Genomic DNA, 26,366 nt, shown 5'->3' on the forward strand with positions numbered 1-26,366 from the left:
AAATTAATAAGCCCTAACTGAAAAATTGTCATTTGTAAATATATATTTTAAATTTGTTTTCAACTATATTTTTCATTTTTGTTTCCATTTTCCTTTAGAAGATATGAAGGTAGGCCAGGTGCAGTGGCTCACGCATATTATCCCAGTGTGGGATTTTGGAAGGCTGAGGCAGAAGGATCTCTTGAGCTCAGGCATTCAAGACCAGCCTGGGCAATGTAGCGAGGCCCTGTATCTAAAAATAAAAATTATAGAAGATTAAGATAAGATTTTTGGGGTTTTGTTTGTTTGTTTGTTTGTTTTTACTTTGGGAGCTCTCAGACCCAAGGGAAAAGCCTCACCCTATATGAGCCCAGGGATCCAGCCTCAACCCCAAGCTAGACATTTCTGGTCATGTCTTAAGTGAACGAGCCTGCCTATTGGATTCTACGGTTTTACCTTCTAGTTCTTATCTTATCCCCTACCACACTAAGCTTCTGGAGGTTGGGAACCTTCAGTATTCCTAACTATTAGCCACTGTCTCCAGTCAGGTGTAGGTGCTCAGTAGATGTGAATGCCTTGACATTCACAGGCTCAGGCTTAGGCTCTTGGATGAAGGAAAATTGGTTGCATCTCATAGTCTCCCAATTTCTATTGGTTATTGGTAGTATAAACCTTAATTAAAAATTTAAATCTGGATCCAGTTATGCTGACAAATTATTTTTAGGTCTTTTAATTTCATTTCCTAGCTTTTCTAAGTATATAATAAGTTAATAATTCATTAATGGCTCAGATGGTCAAGCATGATGGTAAAGGTGCTAGGAGTGGGATACTTACCCACTTACCTCTTAAACATTCAAAGAAAATATCCCACAGAAAAATTTTGGTCATAAACTCAGGCCATTTAGTTTCTATGTCCAGTAGGAAAAGTCAAGAGATTGTGGATGTTAACAAGTTATTGAGTACAGTTCTGTTACAAGAATGTTTCTGTCAAGGAGTTGACCTCCTGGAGTGCTACAAAGGATGCATTCATGAAAATCTCTAGGGTTTGGGGGCAAATTGTGGATTTGTCGATTGTGAATGCCTGCGTGGTGGCACTGTAAAAATAGAAAACAAATCCCCTATCCTAAAATCAGGTCATGTTCTGGCCTGAGGGGGCCCTGTAGAAGTACTTGCCACAGGTAGGTAAAGGGAAGGTGTTATGATACCAGCTGACTCCACAAAGTACCTAGTGGTACAAGTACTTGTTCTAGGACTGGACATTATAGATCTATTCTTTACCGAACCACAACAGTTCTCCCACTAATATATGCACAGGGTCGCTTTACCCAGGTGGGTGCCAAGTGGGATGAGATACAGACTCCCTTTTAAGGTACAGACTCCTTGTTATTTGCTTTGCATATAAACAGAAATGTATAAGGGCCCATCCTCTTTTTTGATCTGCAGTTATCACAAGGAATACCTGGTTAGGAATTGTCAACTGACTGAAATCACAATGCTTTTCCCCTTGGATAGCCCACAGTGCTTAACCCCTGCACTTAAAAAGAAGTTTCTAGGAATGAATGCACAGGTGGCATTTTATAATGCTGTCCAACAGACTTCCTCAGATCCCTTCCAGCTGCATTGTCTTCTATATGGATGATACATTTACAGGATGTTCAGCTTCCCAACTTGGTGTCATATGGATTGTAAACAGAGTTGTAAAAGGATGAGTAATCACTAAAGGTTTGGTTATAACAAGATCAATGGACAGAGTAATTACAGCACAATATGTATCTTCCTCAGAATGAATAAGTAGTGGCAGCTATAGCTCCATGTTTAGGGCCATGGGGATCATTTGTATATCCCCTGCCACCAGATTGAGTACACCAGTTATATACTTTGATTCCCAATTTGGGGAACATTACAAAATGCTATTGTTTCTTCACTGAAACTGTCTATTCTGCTGCCCAGAGGAGGAGGGGCTGGAACAATAAAAATGATACCATACCTGCAGCAGCCCTGGCAAGTCACTGTATGTCCTGATGTCAGGAAAAGGCCACTAGTGAAATTTCTCCCTCCAGTCAGCATTCAGGCTGCCTCTGCAGTGAGCAAAAATTGATGATATTCAGGTTCTCACTAGGGTGCCCAAAGGATCTGTGATGTGTGCAACCTATTAAAGATCATTTGTGGAAAAGGCTGTCATGGCAGCTGCCACAGCGCTAAAGTTAAAACCACCAGCAGTTGTATTCTTTCCACTCTAGGCTCTGAACTATGGCTGTCTACTGTCAACATCTGTCCTAGCAAGGAGCCCTGGAACAAGGAGGTGTAGTTACTCATTTAAGGGAGCCTTGAGGAACACCAGACAATTTATCTTTTCAGGGGTTCCCCAAGGTTTCCATTGAGAGTGGATATGTAGGATGCTTAAATGGTAGAATTAGGAACACCTGGGCAATTCCCAATTTGTAAGAACAAGAGAAGTTGCACACCTGATCTCTGATTTGTCTTCACCGGGTGATTCCTCTGTGTCTGTGTCCTAATCCTTTTTCATAGAGATATCAGTTATATTGGATTAAGACCTATGCTAATGCTTTCAATTAACCTTAATTACCTCTTTAAAGTCTCTGTCTCCAAATACAGTCACACTCTAAGGTACTAGAAGTTAGGACTGTAGCGTATGAATCTTAGGTGGACACAGTTCAGCTCATAACATCAGGTTTGTTTGTTTTTAAATACCAATTTAACACAAGGGCAAGTCTAGCTTGACTTACTAATGTAGGGAGTTGGCCTTTTTTTTTTTTTTTTTTTTTTTGAGTTGAAGTCTCACTCTATCACCCAGGCTGGAGTACAGTGGCACACTCACAGCTGCCGCAGCCTCGACTTGCTAGGCTCAGGTGATTCTTCCACCTCAGCCTTCCAAGTATCTGGAACTACAGGCATGCGCCACCACACCCAGCTAATTTTTTAATTTATTATACAGATGAGATCTCGCCAAGTTGCCCAGGCTGGTCTTGAACCCTTGGACTCAGGCAATCTTCTCACCTCAGCCTCCCAAAGTGCTGGGATTTCAGTCTGAGCCACCGCACCCAACCAAGTTGGCCTTATTCTTAGGTGAACACATTTTTCCATGGGTTAAACACCATGGCCACTGACTCTTGGGTTGTATTCCAAAAGTTCTTTTAATCTACATTTCACTGCCAGTTGAAACGTTGACCTTATAGAGAATGTCAAGATGGACTTTTAAGTACTATGGCGGGCACATGAATGCTTCTCCAGTATGAGTTCCTCAATTTTTGTTATTTTAACACCTTTATTGAAATATAATTTGTGCATCATACAATTCACCCATTTAAAGCATACGGTTCAATGGTTTTGGTATATTCATATTTATGTGCAATTATCCATAATTTTTTAAATTTTTATTTTAATAGCTTTAGGGGTACACATGATTTTTGGTTACATGAATACATTGTATGGTGGTAAAGATATTTGGATACCCTCACCTGTCCACACCGTACCTGATAGGTAATTTTTCATTCCTATACCCTTCCTACCTTCTTCTGAGTCCTCAATGTTCATTATGCCATTATATATGCCTTTGCAGCTCCTTAGTTTAGCTCTAACTTATACTTGAGATCTTGTGGGGTTTGGTTTCCATTCTTCACCTAGAATAATGGTCTCCAATTCCATCTAAGTTGCTGCAAAAGATATTTTTCTTTTTTATGGCTCATTACCACAATTTTAGAACATTGTCATCACTTCAGAAAGTGACCTCCACCCTTTAGCTATAATCCATACCCCTCCCTACCATCCCTTATTTTGTTTTGTTCTTACTTTTTTTTTTTTTTTTTTTTGAGTTGGAGTCTCACTCTGTCACTAGACTGGAGTGCAATGGCCGCTCCTGGCCACCGCAGCCTTCACCTGCTGGGCTCCGGTGATCCTTCCGCCTCAGCCTTCTGAGTAGCTGGAACTACAGGCGCATGCTACCACACCCGGCTGATTTTTTGATTTATTGTAGAAATGAGGTCTTGTCAAGTTGCCCAGGCGGGTCTCGAACTCATGGGCTCAGGCAATCCACTCACCTCGGCCTCCCAAAGTGCTGGGATTACAGGCTGAGCCACTGAGCCCGGCCTGTTCTTACTTTTTATTATGGGGAGCTTTTAATGTACACAGAAAAAGATTATGGGTGGCATGTCATATAAGTTTCAAGCTGGGCACACCTATTATCACAGCACTTTGGGGGGCTGAGATGGAAGGATTGCCTGAGCCCAGGAGTTCAAGATCAGCTTAGGCAGCATAGGCCTAATCTCTACAAAACATAAAATCTACAAAAAAATCAAAAAATTAACCAGGTGTGGTAGCATGCACCTGTAGTCCCAGCTACCCAGAAGATTGAGATGGGAGGATCACTTGAGCCCAGGAGTTTGAGGCTGCAGTGAGCTGTAGTCATGCCAATGTACTCTAGCCTGGACAACAGAGTGAGACACAGAACTAAAACAAAACAAAACCAGTCTCAACACCACCTGTGAAACAAATGTTTAAATTGGATATAACCAAGGCTCAATTCCTACCTTCCAATTTATAGGAAATACAGGGAGATACTATATGAGAAATCTATTGATTTCTGATTTATATGATGTGAGACATTGTATGGGACAAGTGACCTAGGCTCTTCAAAAGTCAATGAAATGAGCCAGGTATGGTGGCTTGTACCTGCAATTCCAGCAACTCCAGAGGCTGAGGCAAGAGGATCATTTGAGCCCAGAAGTTCAAGTCTGCAGTAGGCTGTGATTACACCACTACACTCCAGCATGGGTGACACAGCAGTGAGCTGTGATCGCACCACTGCATTCCAGCCTGGGTGACATAGCAAGACCACATCTCTAAAATAAACAAAGTCAGTGAAATGAAAAGAAAGAAGTGGCAGAACAATTCTAGATTAAAAGAGACTTCAGAAACATAGCATCAAGAGCAGCAAGTGAACCTTGATCTAAAAAAAAAAGACTGAGAAGGGGAACAAAGGGGAAATTGGAATGTGGAATGAATATAATATTTAAATTTAATAGTAGGGCCATTAATATTAACATTTAATATTAGATGATTATTTGGAATTATTTGTAAATTGCTTAAGTGTGACTGGCATTTTCATTATATAGATGAATAGCCTTATTCTTAGGAGTTGTATCTTGCAGTATTTAGTGTTAAAGGGTCAATGTATTTTCAAATGGCTCAGCAATAACAAAAAAAAGTGTATGTGTGTGAGGAGAGATCAAGCTAATGTGGTAAAATGCCAACAATTGTTGAATATAGCTACCGGTTATATGTATGCTTGAAAGTTTTTAAACAAAGTTTGACAAAGGCAAAAGACAATTATGGATGGCTCGTTATAACTTGATACCTTTTGGAATAAATTAAATTTGTAGTTTGAGTAAGAGTGGATAAGAAAGATAAGAAAGCATGAGATCTGTAGTCAAAAGATCCAGGTTGAAGTCTCAATTTTTCTGCTACTAGCTGTGCAAATTATAAGCAAATTATTTCACATATCCAGACTTTAGTATCCTCATCTAGAAAATAAGTGTCATATGTCATAAAATTAATTATTAGTCAATGAAAGCCCTTTATAACGTATAAAGTAAAATATATTGCAGTAAAATGTCCCTTTCTGTAAGGTTCCCCAGTTTCCCCACTTTTTTCTCAGTCCTAACTGAGAAATAGAGTGCCTTGATCACTTTGTGACACTGCCAGCTGCATATTTTCCCTTGTAGGCTTGAACTGAAGCTCAGGCCTCGAACATTCCCAGGCACTCAAAAAGTGTTCAGGTTGTTACCCAAAATATTGAAATAAACTAGCCCTGGCTCTAAGCCAAATTTCTTAAACCCTCATATAAACTCTGTAACCCATCTCCTTTGTGATGGACATACCTAGGAAGAAGAACATCTGTTTCTTTCACTGTCCGTGATAAGGACCGATGCAGCACTCTATAGGTAAGTTCCCCTAATAAATGCTTTGGACTGGTCACCCTGACATTTAGTGCTTCTCTCTTTGGAATCCCAACTGGCCACAGCTCAGAACAGTTTGGGGCAGTTCATTCTGGGAACTCCCATACCACTCCTTTTGGGATGACTCCAGCCATGGTTCAACTGAACAGACCACTTCTCCTTTTTTACTTTTGAAATATCTTTTGATTCTTTCCTATATCCTGAAAGACATATCCTTAAATATATTGTGAACTACCAAGGGAAGCATTGTATCATCACCATTTTTGTCAACAAAGTAAGATCTGACCGACTGTATGTTGATTTCATTTACCCAAATATGAGTTGGAATTTATTTGGTTGATATATGCCATGATAAATATTGAAATTGCTGAGTATTTAGGCAATTGTGACACACCAAAAAACCCCCTGATTTCTGATCTGGAACATCATTCTAGACTGAGTAAATAGATCCTTGTAGGAAAAAAAATATGCCTGTGGATAAGGGCAACAAACTGGATTGGATGGAGGGCTGGAATGTGTTTTTTTTTTTTTTTTTTTGAGTTGGAGTCTCACTCTGTCACCCAGACTAGAGGGCAGTGGCCGCTCCCAGCCACCGCAGCCTCGACCTACTGGGCTCCGGCGATCCTTCCGCCTCAGCCTTCCAAGTAGCTGGAACTACAGGCGCGTGCGACCACGCTGATTTTTTTATTTATTGTAGATGAGGTCTCGCCAAGTTGCCCAGGCAGGTCTCGGACCCACGGGTTCAGGCAATCCACTCACCTCAGCCTCCCAAAGGTGGGGGGTTACAGACTGAGCCACCGAGCCTGGTGGAATGTGTATTTTTAAGATGCATCCAAGTGCTCTCTAAAATTTGATAATGACGGGGCTAGACTATTAATGAGTAATCATACTCCCCGGGACCAGATGTGGTGTTAGCAACTTGAATCAAAATTAATGAACCCACCAACCCAAATAAAAGAGTAGGTGAGACCGGGTATGGTGGCTCAAGCCTGTAATCCCAGCACTTTGGGAGGCTGAGGTGAGGGAATTGCCTGAGGCTGCAGTGAGGGAATTGCCAAGTTGTTCAGGCTGAGTTCGAGAACAACCTGAACAACTTGGCAAGATCTCATGTCTACAATAAAAAAATTTTTTAAATGGCCAGGCGCGGTGGTTCAGCTTGTAATCTCAACACTTTGGGAGGCCAAGGTGAGAGGATTGCCTGAGCCCAGGGGTTCGAGACCAGCCTGAACAACTTAGTGAGATCTCGTCTCTACAATAAATCACAAAAACTAGCTGGGCATGGTGGTGTGTGTCTGTAGTTCCAGCTACTTGGAACACTGAGGCGAAAGGATCACCTAAGCCCAGCAGTTCAAGGCTGTGGTTACCATGAGCATGCCACTGCACTCCTTGAGTCTTGTTGATAAGGGTGAGACTCCAACTGAAAAAAAACAAAATAAAATTTAAAAATTAGCCTGGCATGGTGGCGCATGCTTGTAGTTCTGGCTACTTGGAAGGCTGAGGTGGAAGGATTGCCTGAGCCCAGCAGGTTGACGCTGGGGTGGCTGTGAGCATGCCACTGTACTCCAGCCTGGATGATGGAGTGAGACTCCAACTAAAAAAAAAAAAAAAAAGAGTAAGTGAAAACGAAGACCAAGTTGAAGACCATAACTGTCCTAATGTACATGAGGATTCTTGTTAAGTGTTTCCTGATGTATGCTATCAGCTCTCAGAATCTCTCCCAGTTTCTATAAAATGTGGCAGAGTTGTACTACCTACATGAGCTGATGGAGAAGAAAGTTTCTAATATATTTTAATTGTTCAACACGTATTTGCCAGTTGATGTACTTCAGAAACTGAATTCTCAGATGACTACTTTATCTAAAATCATTCCCTACCTTGTCTCATCCTGACCTGACAACTCCCAAATTTACTTTTTTTTTTTTGAGTCTAGTTTTCACTCTGTCACCCAGACTGGACTGCAGTGGTGCAATCATGGCTCATCATAGCCTCAAACTCCTGGGCTCAAACAGTCCTCCTACCTCAGCCTTCTGAGTAGCTGGGTTTCAAATTTACATCCTTTACTGTGATTTCTTCATGGAACTTCAGACTCCTAGTCCAACTACCTGTTTGAAACTTCCTCTTGGATCTCTAATTGGCATCTGTAACTTACCATATATGTACAAAACAAAACGATTAATTCCTGTCCCTAAGCCTGTTCCTTTCAGGCTACTCCATTTCCAAAAGACACTCTTATGTTAGTTGTTCAGATCAATAACCTTGCAGTCTTTTTTTTTGTTTTTTGGAGTCTTACTCTGTTTCCCAGACTGGAGTGCAATGGCACAGTCATGGCTACCACAGCCTTGACTTGCTGGGCCCAGGCAATCTTTCCACCTCAGCCTTCCAAGTAGCTGAGACTGCAGGTATGGGCCTCCATTCCCCACTAATTTTCTGATTTATTGTAGAGGTGAGGTCTCTCCATGTTGTCCAAGCTGGTCTTTAACTCCTGGGCTCAGGCAATCCTCTCACCTTGGCCTCTCAAAGTGCTGGGATTACAGGCGTGAGTCATTGCATTCAGGCTCGTGGAGTCATCCTTAACCAACATTCAATTCATTAATGAATCAAGCTGATCATGCCTTCAAATATATGCATAAACATTTCTCAACACCTCCAACACTTCTAAGCTAGTCCAAGCACCCATCATTCCTCTCCTAGAATATTGCAATAGCCTCTTAATCTCCCTGCTTCTACTTTTGCCCACCTTCAAACTGTTTTCAACAGGACAGCCAATGCAAACTTTAAAGATGTAAGTCATGGAGTAAAACTTTCATACAAGGTTTATGTTAGAATGACTAAGGATAGAGAGCAAGGAATTCATAGAATTTATCATAACAATCTTCTTGATTTCTTTCGTGTCTCCTAGCTAACAAATCTTTGAATATGTGGCAGGGGGAAAAGTTAGATCATGTCACTCCTTTGTCCCCAAGCCCTCCAATTGATAGCTCCCTGTATTATGCAAATCATAAGCATTTATCATAGCCTATGAGGTCCTAAATGTGGGCCCCCCTTCTGATTCAAAACTTTTGCTCCTAATCGTCCCACCTATGAGGAACACTCTTTCCCCAGATAGCCACACGCTTTAATGCTCACTTCCTGTCTCTACTTTGCCGTCTATAAAATAGTCCTGCCACCATCTCCTTCTCTCCCCTTACTACTACATTCTGCGTCTTTATTTACCAATTTCCCGTTAGCTTGAACATGTAAATCCAATGAGGCAGGGTGTTCACTTTCTTGACTTTCTTTGCTGCTTCATCCTCAGTACCTAGAACAGTTTACATAGTAGGCACCTAATACATAATTTCATAAACTGCCAGTGAACCATAGGTGGTGCTGGCCTTGAGGCTGAAAGATGCAGAATCTGTAGAGGGAAAAAGGACTTCTTTGCTCAGCAACCGGAACAGGGGATGAGACTTCAAGTGGGGGGTGTGTCAGTCCAAGATACCTGGTACTGTATGTAGCCAACTTGGCTGCCCAGTTTATTGGCTTCTCTTCCCGCCCTAACCAAGCCCCTTTCAGGGCTCTTCTCACATTGGCTGAGCTCCAAGCCGTCCCAGCCAATGGTAGGGCAAAACCCGGCGGGAGGCGGGCCAGAGCGCTCCCGAACCCCGCGAGCGGGCGGGGGACTCCATCCCCGGGGGCACAGAGTCGTGGAAACCTCCCAATGCCTAGAAGGGCCAGAGGGTCAGGATACCAGTTACTGGAAAGTCGTTGACGCAGTTCCTTCCCCGCTTTGTTGCAAGATGTGGGTCCGACGCTTTCGGTGAGGGGTGCGCGGCAGCCTCGCGTGGGGGGTCCAACTGGGTATTGAGAGTATAGGTGGGGACGCAGGCCAGGAGCCAGGCCTCCTCCGCGGCTGCCGGCTTTTGTGAGGGGCGCGCAGCCGGGAAGTCGTTGTGGGCCTCCCACTTCTCTCCTTCAAAGCTACCCCTTTGTCTTGGCTCCACTCCCCGACTTCGTAGCTCCTCGCTCGGAGCAGGTTCGTGGTGGTCCCCGTTCCTAGCCGGTGGGCTGTCGGGGTAATAGTGGTAGGGCCATGCACAGGCTCTCAGAAGATTCCACAGCCCCAGAATATTTAACTCGGATCACCAGTTCAATCTCGGTTCTGTTACCACTGAGAAAACTGGGTCCCAGAGAGGAAGACAGAGTCTTGCCCAATGTTACTCAGTCATTGCTTATTCATTCAACAAATATTTATTGAGCACCAACCTGTTAGTGTACCAGATCGTGGGGTAACAATTGTGTACAAGGCAGAACTAAATTCTGGTAGGGACGAAATGGATAAAGCTTGAAGGGTTAGAAGCAGAATCTGGGGATCTGGAGGGAGAAACAAAACATATTTTGAGGCCTAGAAGCCTTAAAAAATTCATAATCAGGAAAAAATTCTTTCTAGTGCTCCTTTAAAGCCTTATTTCTTCCTAGAGAAAGACACTTGACTCAGCAAAGTTCCCTTCTCCTCCCCCTTGCACAAACTTTCTGTGGAAAACTGGATTGTAGCGAACTTTTCAACTGGAATGCGTTTTGAAGTTAGAGGAAAATATAGAGGCTTTTAGAGATCAACAGAACAGGTGAAAAAGAGTGGTTGTGATGTGATGGAATTAGGTTCTCCTTCAAACACAGAAGGCTTGTCATTCAGTATGTGTACACCTTGGACAAGTCATTCAATTCCTGGGAGCTTCATTTCCTCCTCTTTAAAAAATGGAAATGATCAGTTTTACTGTTCACAGTTTTATAGGAAGGAAAGTTTCCCCAAAATGGGACACCTGAGTGTCCACTTGGAGTTGAGGTCTCAGAGAACTCAATCATTTATATCTGTTTGCAGTGATTCAAGACCCCATTAGGAACATCCTCACCGAATCCAAAGAGACCAGACAAGATCTGTGCTGGGCAGATCCTTTGGATTGAGGCTGCTGTGCACAGGAGTGTGGGTGAGTCAGTCCCTTCTCTCCTAGGCAGGAGAGGCCTAGATTGTGAAGTTAATCTGGGGACAGGATTCCTGCCTACGGGGACCAGGGTTGAAAGGGAGCATTTCTCTATGATTATTTTTCAAACAGTAGAAAAACACAGAAGTGGTAGGAGGGCCTCTGGACCTCAAGGAGTAGAGTTTGGGGATGGGAGTAAGGGTGATGTCATAGAACTCAAAACTGGGTGTCATGAAACTTGGGTATGAATCCCTCCCCTCCTCTAAATTCCAGTTTCCCCCTCTGTACGTTTTGAGATAAGACTAGGTAGTCTGGGAGCTCCCTTCGGGGCTCTGACATTCTGAGAGTCTTGAATAGTAGGACTGGGTCAAATCCCCTTAGGGTATTTGGGCCCTTAGGTGGCTCTGTTGAGAAAGAATTGCCAAGAATACAAATACACCATCATGGTGTTTCTCATAATATAAAGAACAAAAAGGATGAACAGGTGAAGGAAGGATGGTGGTAGTGATATACAGATTCACCTGTCACTGTACTTCCTGTGTGGGTTCTAGATATTATACAGAATCTTGAACTTGTTTAATTTTTTTTTTTTTTTTTTTGAGTCAGAATGTCACTGTTGCCCAGGCTGGAGTGCCGTGGCACACACGACCACCACAGCCTTGACCTGCTGGACTCAGGCAATCCTTCTGCCTCAGCCTTCCAAGTAGCTGGAACTACAGGCACATGCCACTATGCCTGGTTAATTTTTTATTTATTGTAGAGACAAGGTCTCACCACGTTGCCTAGGCTGATCTTGAACTCCTAGGCTCAGGTAATCCTCTTGCCTTGGCCTCCCAAAGTGCTGGGATTATAAGTGTGAGCCACTGCGCCTGACTGAACTTGTTTAATTTAACATTTCAAATCATAACACATACTGAACCCTCTGTGTGCTGGGTACTGCGTGGTATCTATAGGGGAATATCATGGGCCCTGATATTCTCTGGGGGCTTAGAGGGTAATATGTACATATGAGAAGGGAAGACACACACATACACACAATTCTAGTGTAAAGCATACTCTGTATTACAGATTTGTCAGGTGTTTTCTTGAAGTAGAGAAATTTTATATGTCAGATGTATCTGCTTTTCCATTTTGGTGTCAGCCTTTGTGCTTGAGCCCTATTCCTGAACTCAAATCGTCCCTTGATATTTTCCTGAGCTCAAGTAGTCCCTTGATATTTTCTTCTAGTTCTTTTTTTCTTTCAATTTTTACATTTTACTAATATGTCTCTTGAATTCATTTTCAGGTATTTCCTCTTATTACTTACTCCATTGCAGTAAATTAATAACTAAGGACCGTGTGATCACTGCTTAAAGGAACCTGAAAAGACAGGTGATGCTGGCGAACTAAAGGAATACAGCCTCCAAGTAAAGCTACTGCTCTCTTTCCCCCGTCTCTCTCACTGTCTTTCTCTCTTTCAGGGAATAGGATTCTACCCTTTGAGGGTTCCTCACAGCCTGAAATGGATGATGGTCCTGGGATCAGAACACTTACTTACCAGTCTCAGAGATTTGTGGGTTAGGTGTGTGTGAGGCCTGTTGGTCCTCATTCATTCACTGACTGTCTAAGTTGTGCTTTTGTGCCTAGTTGCCTCAATATCCCTAGTGTTTACTGGCCCCATTACCTTATCTTCCCCTCTTCTGATCTTCTTTAACCAAGACCCCAATGGCTTAATGCCTTGGAATTCTTCCAGTATTTCTGAGGGAATTTCACATCCAATCAGGCAGAGGTTAGCCAGTAGTTAGGTCTCCTTTTGATCAAACTTTCCCCATAATGGCCCTCCCTTATCACCCATCTCTTCTTACTTCCTCCTCAGGTCCTCCACACCACCCTGGGCATCCTCATGGTGCATCCCTGTGCATTTCTGTTTCTCCCTAGCTGCCCTCTCTAACCCAAATCACTTTCTCAGTAAGCTCATACATTTTCATGATTTCCTCTGTCCTCTCTGTCTTCTCATTTTCAAATTTGCATTCCTGAATACATTTCCATTGCATGTATGCTTGTGAGGATAGAGAATTCACATGTTAGAGCTCTCTTGTGTCTCTTCTTATAAGGACACTAATCACATTGGATCAGGGCCACTCTTACAACCTAATTTAACCTTAGTTATCTCCTTATAACTCCATCTCCAAATACAGTCACATTGGGGCCTAGATCTTCAACAACTAAATTTTAAGGGGACATAGACATGTAGTCCATAACAGTGTGTCTTTGAATTTTTCCTGTGTTAGACTTAGCACAGTGGTATATAAGAGTAGGGTACAAGCCGGGCTCGGTGGCTCAGCCTGTAATCCCGTGCCTTTGGGAGGCTGAGGTGAGTGGATTGCCTGAGCCCGCGGGTTCAAGACTCGCCTGGGCAGCAAGACCTCATCTCTACAATAAATCAAAAAAATCAGCCGGGCATGGTAGCGCATGCCTGTAATTCCAGCTACTTGGAAGACTGAGGCAGAAGGATTGCCGGAGCCCAGCAGGTCGAGGCTGCGGTGGCCGGGAGTGGCCACTGCACTCCAGTCTGGGCGACCGAGTGAGACTCCAACTCAAAAAAAACACAAAAAACAAGAGTAGGGTACTCAGTAATTATTAGTTTAATAAATGTATTAAGAAAATAGAAGTTTCAGAAAAGATTAGAAATGGAAAGATAATCAGAAAGAACTATAAACTTTCTCACAAAACTGTAGAAGTGAGTTCACTTGCTATCCCACTGTGTCCTGTGGCACGTGGCTTCTCACTGAGTTTCTGTTTGCTTCATCTTACGTGATTAGAAGAAGTAGTAGCAACTAGATATGAGTGAGTTCAGGATCCTGGCAGGAATCCACCCTCTGCCACCATTGTCTCTGCCTACCTTCATATCTTGGGCACAAGTCTATGTGTATGTGCCTGTGTAATGATTCAGTGGAACCTGCAGTTCTGAGATGTAAACTCCAATCTTTGCATTTCTCTTCTTGTTGGTCTTAAGTACTCACTATTGGATATGCCTCTTCTTCAGAAACTGTTTCTTAGTTTATCAGAAAGCTATGATACAATGGAAGTCAGCTGAATTTTTTTTGAAATGAAGCAGAGAGTACTGCAAAAGCAATTTCATTTCTTCTGACCCAATAACTCACTTGTGGAACTTTTAACCTAGGAACACACACACACACATACACACATTTTTTAGTTGAAGTCTTAACTCTGTCACCCAGGCTGGAGTGCAGTGGAGTGCAGCTGTTCCCTACTGTTCCCTTTTGCCATCTTGAGGTACTCCACACTGATGGCTGCCGCAGCTTCAACCTGCTGAAATCAGGCAATCCTTCCACCTCCGCCTTCCAAGTAGCTGGAACCATGGGCGTGTGCCACCACACCTGGCTAATTTTTTGATTTATTGTAGAGAAGGTCTCTCCAAGTTACCCAGGCTGGTCTCAAACCCTTGGGTTCAGGCAATCTTCTCACCTCCACCTCCCAAAGTGCTGGGAGTACAGGTGTGAACCACTGTGCCCAGCTGGAATATATTTCAATAGGAAGAAGCTTTATATGTACAAAGAGATTATGGTAGCATTATTGATGGTAGTTAAGCCTCAGAGAACAACAGAAATGTCTAACACCAGCAAAATGGCAGGTAAATTATAAGGAATTCAATTAGTGGTACATTGCATAGCTACAAAATTATATGAAGATTAGCAATGTGGAAAAAATTAAGTAGGGAATTAGGGAGATGTCAGTCAAAGGATACAAAAGTTCTGTTAGGAAGAGTAAGTTCAGGAAACCAGTTATACGACATGACGATCATAGTTAATAATAATGTATTTATACTTGAACATTGCTAAGAGGATATATTTAAATGTTTTCACGATGAAAAACTAGTAAGTATGTGAGGTAATGGATATGTTAATTAGCTTGATTTAACCATTTCATAATATGTGTGTATCAGAACATCATGTTGTAACCATAAATATATACAGTTTTTATCAATTATAAAAATAAATAAATGGAATTAAGTAGAAGTAGGATGCAAAGTTACATCTACCGTATAGTTTATTACCTAACAATATGATGTAAACAAGTCTGAAAAGGAACATAGTAAAAGAAAAATCAGTCATGTGTTAGTATCATGGCGTTAACTTTTGGTTTTCTTTTCTTTTCCTTTTTTTTTTTTTTGAGTTGGAGTCTCACTCTGTCACCCAGACTGGAGTGCAGTGGCCACTCCCAGCCACCACAGCCTAAACCTGCTGGGCTCCGGCAATCCTTCCCCCTCAGCCTTCCAAGTAACTGGAACTACGGGTGTGCGCTACCATGACTGGCTGATTTTTTGGATTTATTGTAGAGATGAGGTCTGGCCAAGTTGCCCAGGCAGGTCTTGAACCCACGGGCTCAGACAATCCACTCACCTCAGCCTCCCAAAGCGCGGGATTACAGGCTGAACCACCGAGCCCAGCTTGGTTTTCTTTTACAACCCAAACCGCTCTAGATTCTGAGGTCTGCCAGGGTTACTTACATATCCAAAGTTTCATGTCAAATCAGTTGGGAAATTCCTGCTCAATTCTGACAACTTTTGGTTTCATGTATTAACCCCTCTTGGTTGCGCTGTTCTCTGCTGTTCTCTACTGTTCCCTTTTGCCATCTTTAGGTACTTTACCATTTCATGCCATGCAAGGTCCTATCAGAATTTTCCTTGCCATGCTTTAACAAATCCTCTTCCCCAACTGAGCCTCTCGTTTTCACCCAGTAGACTCAATCTGCCAGAGTGATAGGATGGTGAAAAGTAGATAGACAAAACCAGCCACTGTATTACTAGAAGTAGGGGAATTGGTTAGCAAGAACTAAAACCCAAACTGATCTGAAGATTAGTTATTTTAGCTACGGAACTGATAATCTTTTACATCACTTTTTCTGGGAACAGATTATAGTTGAGCTTGCTGTTAGAACCCAGATAAACTCAGTTCTGGGAGTGGAGAATGAGGCAAGAAGAAACTAGGTTAGGTTTTATACTGTTCACTCTGTATTCTGATGCTGGACGTATTGGGCTCCTCTCAGCCCCTGGCTTTCCATATGTGTTTACTTTGGCCTCTGTGTCTAACTTCATTTTTCTCATTCTTTTGATTAGTTCCCTTGACTTTGAATACTTACTCTTTCATATGAGACCCTGTAGTCGACCACATCTTGTTCTTGGATAATTCTCCTTCCTCTAGTTCAGAGAATAGGTGACATATGCAATTTCTGTTTCTCCTGTCAGATGGTGAAACTGGGACTGAGGAAGTGCTGATTCCAAAGCATCATTCCTGAAAAATCAAAATTGCATTATACTTTCAAGAGAATTCCACAGAGGTGTTGCCAAGGAAGTCAGAATGTTCCTCCTCTGAAGGGAAAGACTAGAGAGGCCACTGGAATGCCCCAAGCAGGAGAAAATGAGGAGAAAGACAAGAAACTTAAAACACAAGACAGCTAAAGACAATAAAGCACTCACAGAAGTGAGTGATCAAGAATCTGAAAAAGATAGTAGTCAGTGCTGTGACCCTACAACAAACAAGGGAGTTCAGGCTGAAAAGAGACAGTATGTATGTACTGTATGTGGGAAAGCCTTTGGTCAGAGTGCAAACCTCACGGTACATGAGCGAATCCACACAGGAGAGAAACCCTATAAGTGTAAGGAGTGTGGAAAAGCCTTCAGTCATAGCTCCAACCTTGTTGTTCATCAGAGAATCCACACTGGACTGAAGCCCTACACATGCAGTGAGTGTGGGAAATCTTTCAGTGGTAAGTCACACCTCATTCGGCATCAGGGAATACACAGTGGGGAGAAAACGTATGAATGTAAAGAGTGTGGGAAAGCCTTTAGTCGGAGTTCAGGCCTTATTTCACATCACAGAGTTCATACTGGGGAGAAGCCCTATACTTGTATTGAGTGTGGAAAAGCCTTTAGTCGTAGCTCAAACCTTACTCAACATCAGAGAATGCACAAAGGAAAAAAAGTTTACAAATGTAAGGAATGTGGGAAAACATGTGGTTCTAATACAAAGATTATGGACCATCAGAGAATTCACACTGGGGAGAAGCCTTATGAATGTGATGAGTGTGGAAAAGCTTTCATCTTAAGGAAGACCCTTAATGAACACCAGCGACTTCATCGTAGAGAGAAACCTTACAAATGTAATGAATGTGGGAAAGCTTTTACTTCTAATCGAAACCTTATTGATCATCAGAGAGTTCACACTGGAGAGAAACCCTATAAATGTAACGAATGTGGAAAAACCTTTAGGCAAACTTCTCAAGTTATTTTACATTTGAGAACCCACACTAAGGAGAAACCCTATAAATGTAGTGAATGTGGGAAAGCATATCGGTATAGCTCACAGCTTATTCAACATCAGAGGAAACATAATGAAGAGAAAGAGACTTCCTAAATTACAAATATTGTTGGTGATAGGGCTGTTACTTTTCTTAGAATTTTTTCACTATCATCAACCTTAATTCTACTTCTAAGAATCCATACGGGGAAAATAATCAAAAGTAGACAAAGGTTAAAAAAAGGGATATTCATACCAGCATCATATATAAGTGAAAGAAAACTAGAGGTACAGAAGCACAGGGTTTAAATGGATGATGGTCTAGCCATATGATGGCTTTGCAATCATTAAAAACATTTTTAAAGAATATTTAATGCCATGGAAATGATTTTGATAAAATGGAAGTTAAAAGAAAGAAAATGAAATACAATCTAGCTTTTAAAGAAACTATGCATAGGAAAAAATGAGAAGGAAATACTCCAAACCAAAATGTTAACAGTGTTTATCTCTGGGTGATAGGCAATTTCTATTTTCTTCTGTTTACTTTTTTATGCTTTCTAGATTTTCTACAATGAGAATGTACTACTTTTATATTCAGGAAAGAAGTACAGTATTTTTTAAATGCAATGCGTTTATTAACTCATTTTTACTCAACAGTGTTAGGAAAGAGACATAGTATATAGAATCTCAAGTCCTGGGATTGCACCCTAACATGGGCATTTAGTGGCAGTAGAACCATGAGCAAGTCACTTTTTTTTTTTTTGAGTTGGAGTCTCACTCTGTTGCCCAGGCTAGAGAGCAGCGGACGCTCCTGGCCACCACAGCCTCGACCTGCTGTTCTCAGATGATCCCTCCGCCTCAGCCTTCCAAGTAGCTGGAACTATAGGCACATGCCACCACGCCTGGCTAATTTATTGATTTACTGTAGATATGAGGTCTCACCAAGTTGCCCAGGCTGGTCTCGCACCCGTGGGCTCAGGCATTCCTCTCACTTTAGCCTCCCAAAGTGCTGGTATCATAGGCATGAGCCACCACACCTGGCCCAAGTCACTTCTTTTTAGAGCGTGTTTCCTGTTTAGTAAAATCATAAATATCAATCCTTTGTTTTTTACAGTTTTCAGATAAGTTGACTTTAGATTTGTCAACAAAGTATATACTATTACTATGAAGTTGAAAGAACATTGCAAAAAATTTACTGAATCTTCCTTTCCCACAGTTGTGAAGGATCAGCAGATGATGACGAATTACTTAGGCTCCATCTTCTCAATATATGTATAGAACAACCAGAAAAAAATAAATTTGAAACAACTGTGGGCTCAAAAGCTTTAGAAAGATGCAGTCACCATTAATATAAAACTAATGGAAAATTCTGCCTTCACGTGTTATATAGAGCTTAGTAGCCAAAAGTATAGACTTTGGGGTCAGAGTTTCTGTGTTCTAATCCCAGGTGTGGCATATATTAGCTTGTCAATTTTGGACCAGTCACTTAACTGCTCTGGGCCTCATACTTATCTGTAAAAAGGGAATAATTACCTTCGTCACCGAGTTGTTGTGAGGATTAAATTAGATAATGCATGTAAAGTATGACAAGCCTGACATTTGGTAAATAATAATAGCTTAAGCATAGGACACTGGAGCAGTGTTTCTAAACACTTTAGAGAGAACAGTTCAAGAGAAGTTTTGCCAAGGTAACACTTAGGATCTTTTCAGGTGTAATGAACAGAATACCAAGTACTGGTAACCTGTACCTTAAGAACATTGATTGTTTAAGAGCCAGACTAGAGGTAAGCAGTTTCATGTTTGGTTTGGGAACTCAGTAGTTCATCAGACTTTCGTTTAATGCCATAATTTTCAGCATACTGGCTTTCATTTTTCATTATCATATTTGCAAGACAGTGGCCATAGCCACAAGCTTATTTTCCTCACACAACTCCTTCAAAGTCAGGAAGTGAGGAAAGGACCTGAGGCTTTCTCATCTGGTTTTTTATCTTTATCATTGAGAAAAACATTTCCTTGAAGAAAGTGGGGAGAGGTGTTGAGCAGTCAGTAGTACTACAGATACAGATATTCAACTAGCCTCCTCTGTCTTTCTTTATGACCAGCCCTCTTTGAAGGCCTTAGCCCATCTTCAACCAGTTTAAAAGTTTAAGCTCTTAGCTCACAATCCAACTCGGAGCACTTAAAATCTTTCCATTTGAACTCAATCATTCCTCTTATTTGTATACAGTGAATCCTTAAGCCCAATGCTGTTTGTCGTATGCACATGATTTGTTTCAGGAATTATTGAGGAGGTATTATCTCGTTTAATACTCCCAACGTTTGTAAAAGAAAATTGAGTCTCAATGAAGTTAGGTGACTGGCTAGTAAGTTGTTGAAGCCAGGATTTGAGCTCAGATCTGACTTTGAAGTACATACTTTCTTCATTATACCAAAGTGCATCTGCCCATCATGGTGATTCTATGTGAGTGGGAAACCAAGTTCTCCTAGATAGCTACTTCTATGAAAGGTGATCGTATCTGGACAGTTATTTGGCCATGTTTTCATAAGGAAGGTGCTATCAGTCTTCTCTGAGCTTTCTGGCCCATCTCTGCACCTCATAATTTAGTATTAAGGGTTATATATTTCTTGCTTGTTACTGGAAAGAAAGAAGTGAAAGTTGTACATTTGAGTGAAAATGAAAGGTTTTATCCTGTTTTGATAGGATAGTGTTTGCACATGATTTTGTAATATAATAGTCCTTTTTTCACGGTTATTCAAAACAGGTTTTGGAGGGCTTGCAACAGATTGGCAGCATTTAGAGCGGCGGGGCTGTTATATCATCACTGAGCAGAATTGTTGACATTTCCTATATTGCTTAGCAGATATTCTCTGGCCAAAACACTTTTCATCACTATGTCATATTGTCTGAAATTCTTTCTTCACTTAGGCTTTCTTTTTTATCTTAGAAGACTTTATGATCTTCAAGAGTAAATATCTTCTAGGAAGGATATCATGTGGTCTCATCTCAAGCCCAGACATATGAATACTGGAGTTATTTACATTTCTTGCCCCAGGCAAGCTAGGATTATAGTCCCTTGGGAAGGCTCCTTGACTCATCTTCTAGGCTGATAACATGCCTTGAGCTGCAGGAATAAACATTGACAACAGGTCCCTGCATACATTCAGATAAATATTCTGCGATATAATTTGAACTGATCACCCACCTTCCTCCAGGAGTCTCCTAGGACTACCAGCTGTTACCTCAGAATTTAAGCATGCAGCCCTTACTATCCTTTTAAGCCCTTTCAAGATACCCTCTGCAATTCAGGAACTGTCTCTTTGAATGCGTTTTCTTCACTTTCTTGTTCTAATGGAAACCTGTTCCCTAAGGGCAGGGCTTACTCTGCAGTCCCTCAATGGCTAGTTTTTGTCCTCAACTCATGCACCTCTCAGTACTGCCATTTCTTTTCTGTTCTCCATCAAAAACTCAGTTCTTTTGAATGAACATCACTACTTTGTATTACCCATTTCTGTTTTTGTCATCTGCTGGCCTCTTGTGAACTCACATTTATTCATTCATGTTTTTAGTGCCCTGAATATTCCTGAGGAATATGAAAAAGCAATATTTGGAGCTGCAAGCATCCTCGTTGTGTAGAATTGCTCCTGTGTAGACTAAAAATATACATGCTCTTTTTAGTTGAGAGAAAAAATCAAAAATCTCATTTTATATAGCCCTGATTAAAGGGTAATATGTAAGACAAAGAATTGTGCTTAGAAAGAAAAGTGTCTCCCTGGACTTAGAGATTTTTTTTTTTCCATAGATGGTGTGTCCTGTGTTAGGTCTTACTTGGAAGAAAACTGAAACCAAAAAGAGCTTTAAGTAGCTGAATAATTCTGTTCAACCTAAATCCTATGAGACTAAATTTCATTACAGCTCTATATCCTCAGTGACAAATTTCCTTTTGAAATTTTTTTTCATTCAATGTAAATTTTAAAATATGCTCCATATTGTTAGATTGTTTTTAGTCACTAGACTGTCTTTAATCACCTCTGATGTTAAAAACTGAAGTCATGAAATTGCTTTTGCAGGAAATAGTGATAATTCTTCTAATAAACATCTGCTATTCTTATAAATATCACAGGTGGGTTTTTTTCTTTTTGCTTCCTTTGTTCAGAGTGGGAAGAAAACATCTCAATATGTTTTTCTTTCTTTACCAGCTGTTTTTAGAATGAACAAGTGATTATGGTTTGTTTCTGAGTCAAACACTACATGAAATTTGTTATTTTCACACATATATAAATAAGAGTTCTCTAGCCATAGGAATTTTTCCTTCTGTTATTTCATGGCAGGGCTTATACAGCTAGTTATTGTCCCATCCCCTCCAGCCACACCTGTGTCTCAAACCCCTACTATCATGTAGACCTCAGTTGGCTGTGTAAGGCCATGTTCTCTGAAGTCCATCTCTGCTCCAGAAGGTAGGCTGGTGGGAGCAGAAAAGGAGATGGCAGACTCCTTTCTGGGCAACGTGGATATAGTACCTGACTAGTTCCCACACCTTCCACTAATTATTTCAAATCCAGATGGTATAATTTTATTATATGAATTATAGGTATGCAAAGGCTATAGCCAGTCTCTGAAACTAAGGCCAATGACTCCAAATTTGGAAATCACAAGGGGTAATTTCATACCTACAGATAAATTTACCAGGTCTACCAAATCAGCATATCTGGAATGGGGCCTAGGAATTGATATAAAACAAAAGCCTCATAATGGGGATCAGAGAAAGTTTCTCCTTAGGAGCCTTGACTCTTCACGTGACTATTTTTATTATGATTATCCATTTCCCTCAGAAGAACCTAGAAGTCACAAAATATTGAGACTTATACCAAAGTTTGTGCGTGCAGTCATATAACAAATTAGCAATCAGTTAATTAAGTCAGAAAGAAAATCCTGGGGACGGGGAGACACCTCTTATCAACAAGGGTGCCCAAACGAATCATATTTGTATACCTAACCCTTAACTGTACCCCACAATATCATAATAAAAATATTGATTAAAAAAAAAAAAGAAAATCCTGTCACATTTGCTGTTAGTTTAACCACAGAATTTAGCAGAGACTCATGTTTTTAAAAGGTGGAATAGAACAGTATGGCACAAGCTGGGTAATCATAAAGCCCTTTGGCTACAGAACTAGAATGCTGGATAAAATGTAGACAACCTTTAAAAGGGCCTTCAAGAAAGTGAAATAAATCCTCATAGCCAAAACTGTAGAGGAAGTGGAAAACAGAAAGTAAGTGGGTGATGATGCCTTTGGGTGCCATGAGACAGTTTGGTGGTCTTGGTTACCAATGCAAAGGTAGGATGTGAATCTTTGGGCTTGCAAGAGGTAGAAAATCATACTTGAGGTCTCTACAAAAAGCCCAGATGCTGACAGGACCACACACCCTCTGTAAAAGCATGCATTAGAAAAAAGCCACCCAGCAACAAAGAAATACAGCAAGGAGGATCCTAGACTTTAAAAGGAAAATTTAAAAGTCTGTAATAATTTAGAGTCATGAGCCAATAATCCTCATGGTAATTTGGGGTTCAAAATTGGGCAACACCAAACCAAGAAATAATATAAAATTAGAGTATACACATTTCTAAGCATACTTGGAGCAGTTATTTAAAAATTGACAAAATAATATATACTGGAGAAAAAATTTCATTGAAAAATTCCGTTTAAAAAAAATTGACACAATTTTTAAAACTGAGTTATTTAACTGTCTTAACTTGAGCCTTTCAGTATGTAAACGTTGAGACAGAGAATATGATGCAGAAAATGTACTGGGAGTGTTATTGAGGGCTTTCAGCATTTCCCTCTAGTGAGGTGGTGGAGTGGGAGAAAGCCTGAAGGGGAATCCAAATAGTACAGCGTAATGCTCTCTGTATAGGTCATGATGCGATTAGGATATAAATCAAATTAAAATCATACACTTGGAAATTAATGCATCTTAAAGTAATTCCTGGATTAAGAAAAAAATTCATTAAATAAGAGAAAATACTTAAACATAAAACTGAAGGACAGTAGTCTACTTCTGACCATAAAAGAGTTACAGAGACCAAAATTACACTCCTGCCTGAAACAAAAATCCCAAACAAAATATTCAAAATAGTGGTTTTTTAAGATACAATGATCTCTGGTAGATAGGAAACAAATTGAGGTAAGCCCTGAAAGTATATGCTAACTAGTTGCTTGAAAGAGTACCCAGACAGTTACACAGGATGGGAGACCACAGTGGATTCTTTAGAAATTCCTGAATTGAAGACACAGAGCTGAGAACCCAAGGAGACTAAGGCAGATAGTGTTCACAAGACAGTACTGAAGAAGAGAGAACTACACAGAAAATTCTGGGAATCTGTGAAGGGTACCCTAGGGTATTCAGCTGAGTACTGATTGGCATATGTACATGAGGAAACATGTATGTACATGAGGAAACTTATCTGAGACCAGGGAAAGAGCCATCCTAAAGGATTAGAAGAAATGACACCAGGCACAACTTGGCAAAAAAAATAGTGTCTGTTCTCACAAACCAGACTGAAAACACTTCATTACTTTGGGTGTTGGGTAGAGTACTCAAAAGGGATTTGTCTCAATAGTGGAGCACAATAAGCCATAGAATAAATCTGAAGAATACTCCAAGGCATGTCATAATTAAGTTGCTCAAAATATTTAAAAAGAAAATTATAAAAGCAACCTGAGAAAAAAATGACATTATGTACAGAGGAAGAAGACAAAGGTCACAAAATAGTTTTTGCCGGATACAATGCAACCATGTAAACAGTGGAGCAGCATCTTTAAAATACTGAAATTAAAAAATGGCCAACCTAGATTCTAAACCAGCGAAAATACTGTTCCAGGTCAAAGGCAAAACACTAAATAATTAAGAATAATTTACAAGAAATGTTAAAGTAAGTCTTTCAAGCAGAATAAAAATGACACCTGATAGAAATGAGAATTTTTCCAACCTTGGCCTTATTGGCATTTTGGACCTGATAGTTGTGGGGCGTTGTGCTGTGCATTGTAGGATGTTTAACAGTATCCATGGCTTCTACCTCCAATTATGACAATCAAAAATATCTCTCAATATTACCCCCAAATGAGAACCACTGTTACATACCACTACTATACAGGAATTGATATAATATTTGAAGGTATACTAATAAAGGTTTACACTGCAATTCCTAAAGCAATCTTTTTTTTTTTGTAATCAGAGTCTCACTCTGTCCCTCAGGCTGGAGTGCAGTGGCATGATCACAGCTCACTGCAGCCTCAACCTCCTGGGCTCAGGCAATCCTTCTGCCTCAGCCCCCCACAGAGTACCTGGGACTACAGGTGTGTGCCACCATACCTGTCTAATTTTTAATATTTTTTTGTAGAAATGAGGTCTCACTATGTTGCTCAGACTGATCTTGAACTTCTGAGCTCCCACCTTGACCACCCAAAGTGCTGGGATTATAGGCATGAACCACCATGCCCAGCCCTAAAGGAATCATTAAAATTACATGTTCAAGAATTACAACTGATCAAAAAGAAAATATAATGGGATCAGAAAAATCAGAACAATGCTGGGCATGGTGGCTTAAGCCTGTAATCCCAGCACTTTTGAGAGGATTGCCTGAACCCAGGGCTTTGAGACCAACCTGGGCAACTTGGTGAGACCTCGTCTCTACAATAAATAAAAAAATTAGCAGGGCGTGGTAGCATGTACCTGTAGTTACAGCTACTTGGAAGGCTGAGGCAGAAGAATTGCCCGAACCCAGCAGATCGAGGCTGCGGTGGCTGTGAGTGTGCCACTGCACTCTAGCCTGGGCATCAGAATGAGACTCTGACTCAAAAAATATATGTTTGTATATAGCACCATGACAGAATATTGTCATAGCAGTAATCATATTAAATGTAAATGATACAAACCAAGGGGTCAGCAAATTGTGAGCCTGCCCACTGCCTGTTTTAGTAAATAAAATACTATTGAAATCAGCCATGCCCTTATGGCTGTTTTCATGCCACAGTGGCAAGGTTGTGTAGTTGTGAAAGTAACCATAGGGCCTACAAAGGATAAAATATTTACTATCTAGTCCTTTATATATATGTAAAATTTTGCCAAGTTCTGGCCTAAATACCCCAATTAAAAAGTAGAGATTGTCAGATTCGATAAAACAAGATCCAACTATATGCTGCCTACAAGAGAAACACTTTAAATATAAAGACCCAAGTAGACTAAAAGTAAAATAATAGAAAAATATTTATACCCCTAATTTTTTTAAAAGCTGGAATGGTTATATTGCTATCAAAGTAGACTTCCAAGGAAAAACTATGACCAGGGATTTTTTTTTTTGAGTTGGAGTCTCACTCTGTCACCCAGACTGGAGTGCAATGGCCGCTCCTGGCCACCACAGCCTCGACCTGCTGGGCTCCGGCGATCCTTCTGCCTCAGCCTTCCGAGTAGCTGGAACTACAGGCGCACGCTACCACGCCCGGCTAATTTTTGATTTGTTGTAGAGATGAGGTCTCTTCAAGTTGCCCAGGTGGGTCTCGAACCCGCAGGCTCAGGCAATTCTCTCACCTTGGCCTCCCAAAGTGCTGGATTACAGGCTGAGCCACTGAGCCCAGCCGACCAGGGATTTTTTTAAAGGTAGTTTTCTGTATTTAGTATACATAAAGAACTCAATCGTTTAAAAAAAAAAAAAAGCACGTGACCTGATTTTTTGGTGGTGGTTTTGTTTTTGAGTCGAGGTCTCACTTTATCACCCTGGCTGGAGTACAGTGGTATGTTCATGGCTCACCGCATCATTGACCTCCTGGGGTCAGACTTCCTACTTCAGCCTCCTGAGTAATTGGGATTGATTAGGTGTGTGCCGCCACACCCCGCTGATTTTTTTTTTTTAATAGAGATGAGATCTCATTATGTTGCTTAGGCTGATCTTGAACATCTGGGTTCAAGCAATACTTCTACCTCAACCTCCCAAAATGTTGGGCTTACAGGTGTGAGCTGCCATGCCTGGCCCTGATTTTAAAATGAACAAAAGACATTTCATTGAAGAAGATATACAGATGGTAAGTAAGCACATGAAAAGATGAAGAACATCATTAGCCATTAGGAAAATGCACATTAAAATCACCGTGAGACATTGCTA

The 26,366-nt window shown here is 40.9% G+C and overlaps 1 protein-coding gene across 1 annotated transcript; it reads left to right on the plus strand.

The window, feature by feature from the left end:
* The first annotated feature begins 9,705 nt into the window (after nucleotides 1-9,705).
* Nucleotides 9,706-17,355, plus strand: ZNF660 (zinc finger protein 660). Its single transcript, XM_008071365.2, has 3 exons — nucleotides 9,706-9,750; nucleotides 10,810-10,915; nucleotides 16,158-17,355. The coding sequence occupies exon 3, from the start codon at nucleotides 16,330-16,332 to the stop codon at nucleotides 17,323-17,325; it is 996 nt and encodes a 331-aa protein (XP_008069556.1). The 5' UTR covers nucleotides 9,706-9,750; nucleotides 10,810-10,915; nucleotides 16,158-16,329; the 3' UTR covers nucleotides 17,326-17,355.
* Nucleotides 17,356-26,366: the final 9,011 nt, after the last annotated feature.

The sequence above is a fragment of the Carlito syrichta genome, unplaced genomic scaffold (assembly GCF_000164805.1).
Source record: "Carlito syrichta isolate Samal-C Ts95f unplaced genomic scaffold, Tarsius_syrichta-2.0.1 Scaffold314298, whole genome shotgun sequence".
NCBI classification, from domain to species: Eukaryota; Metazoa; Chordata; class Mammalia; order Primates; family Tarsiidae; genus Carlito; species Carlito syrichta.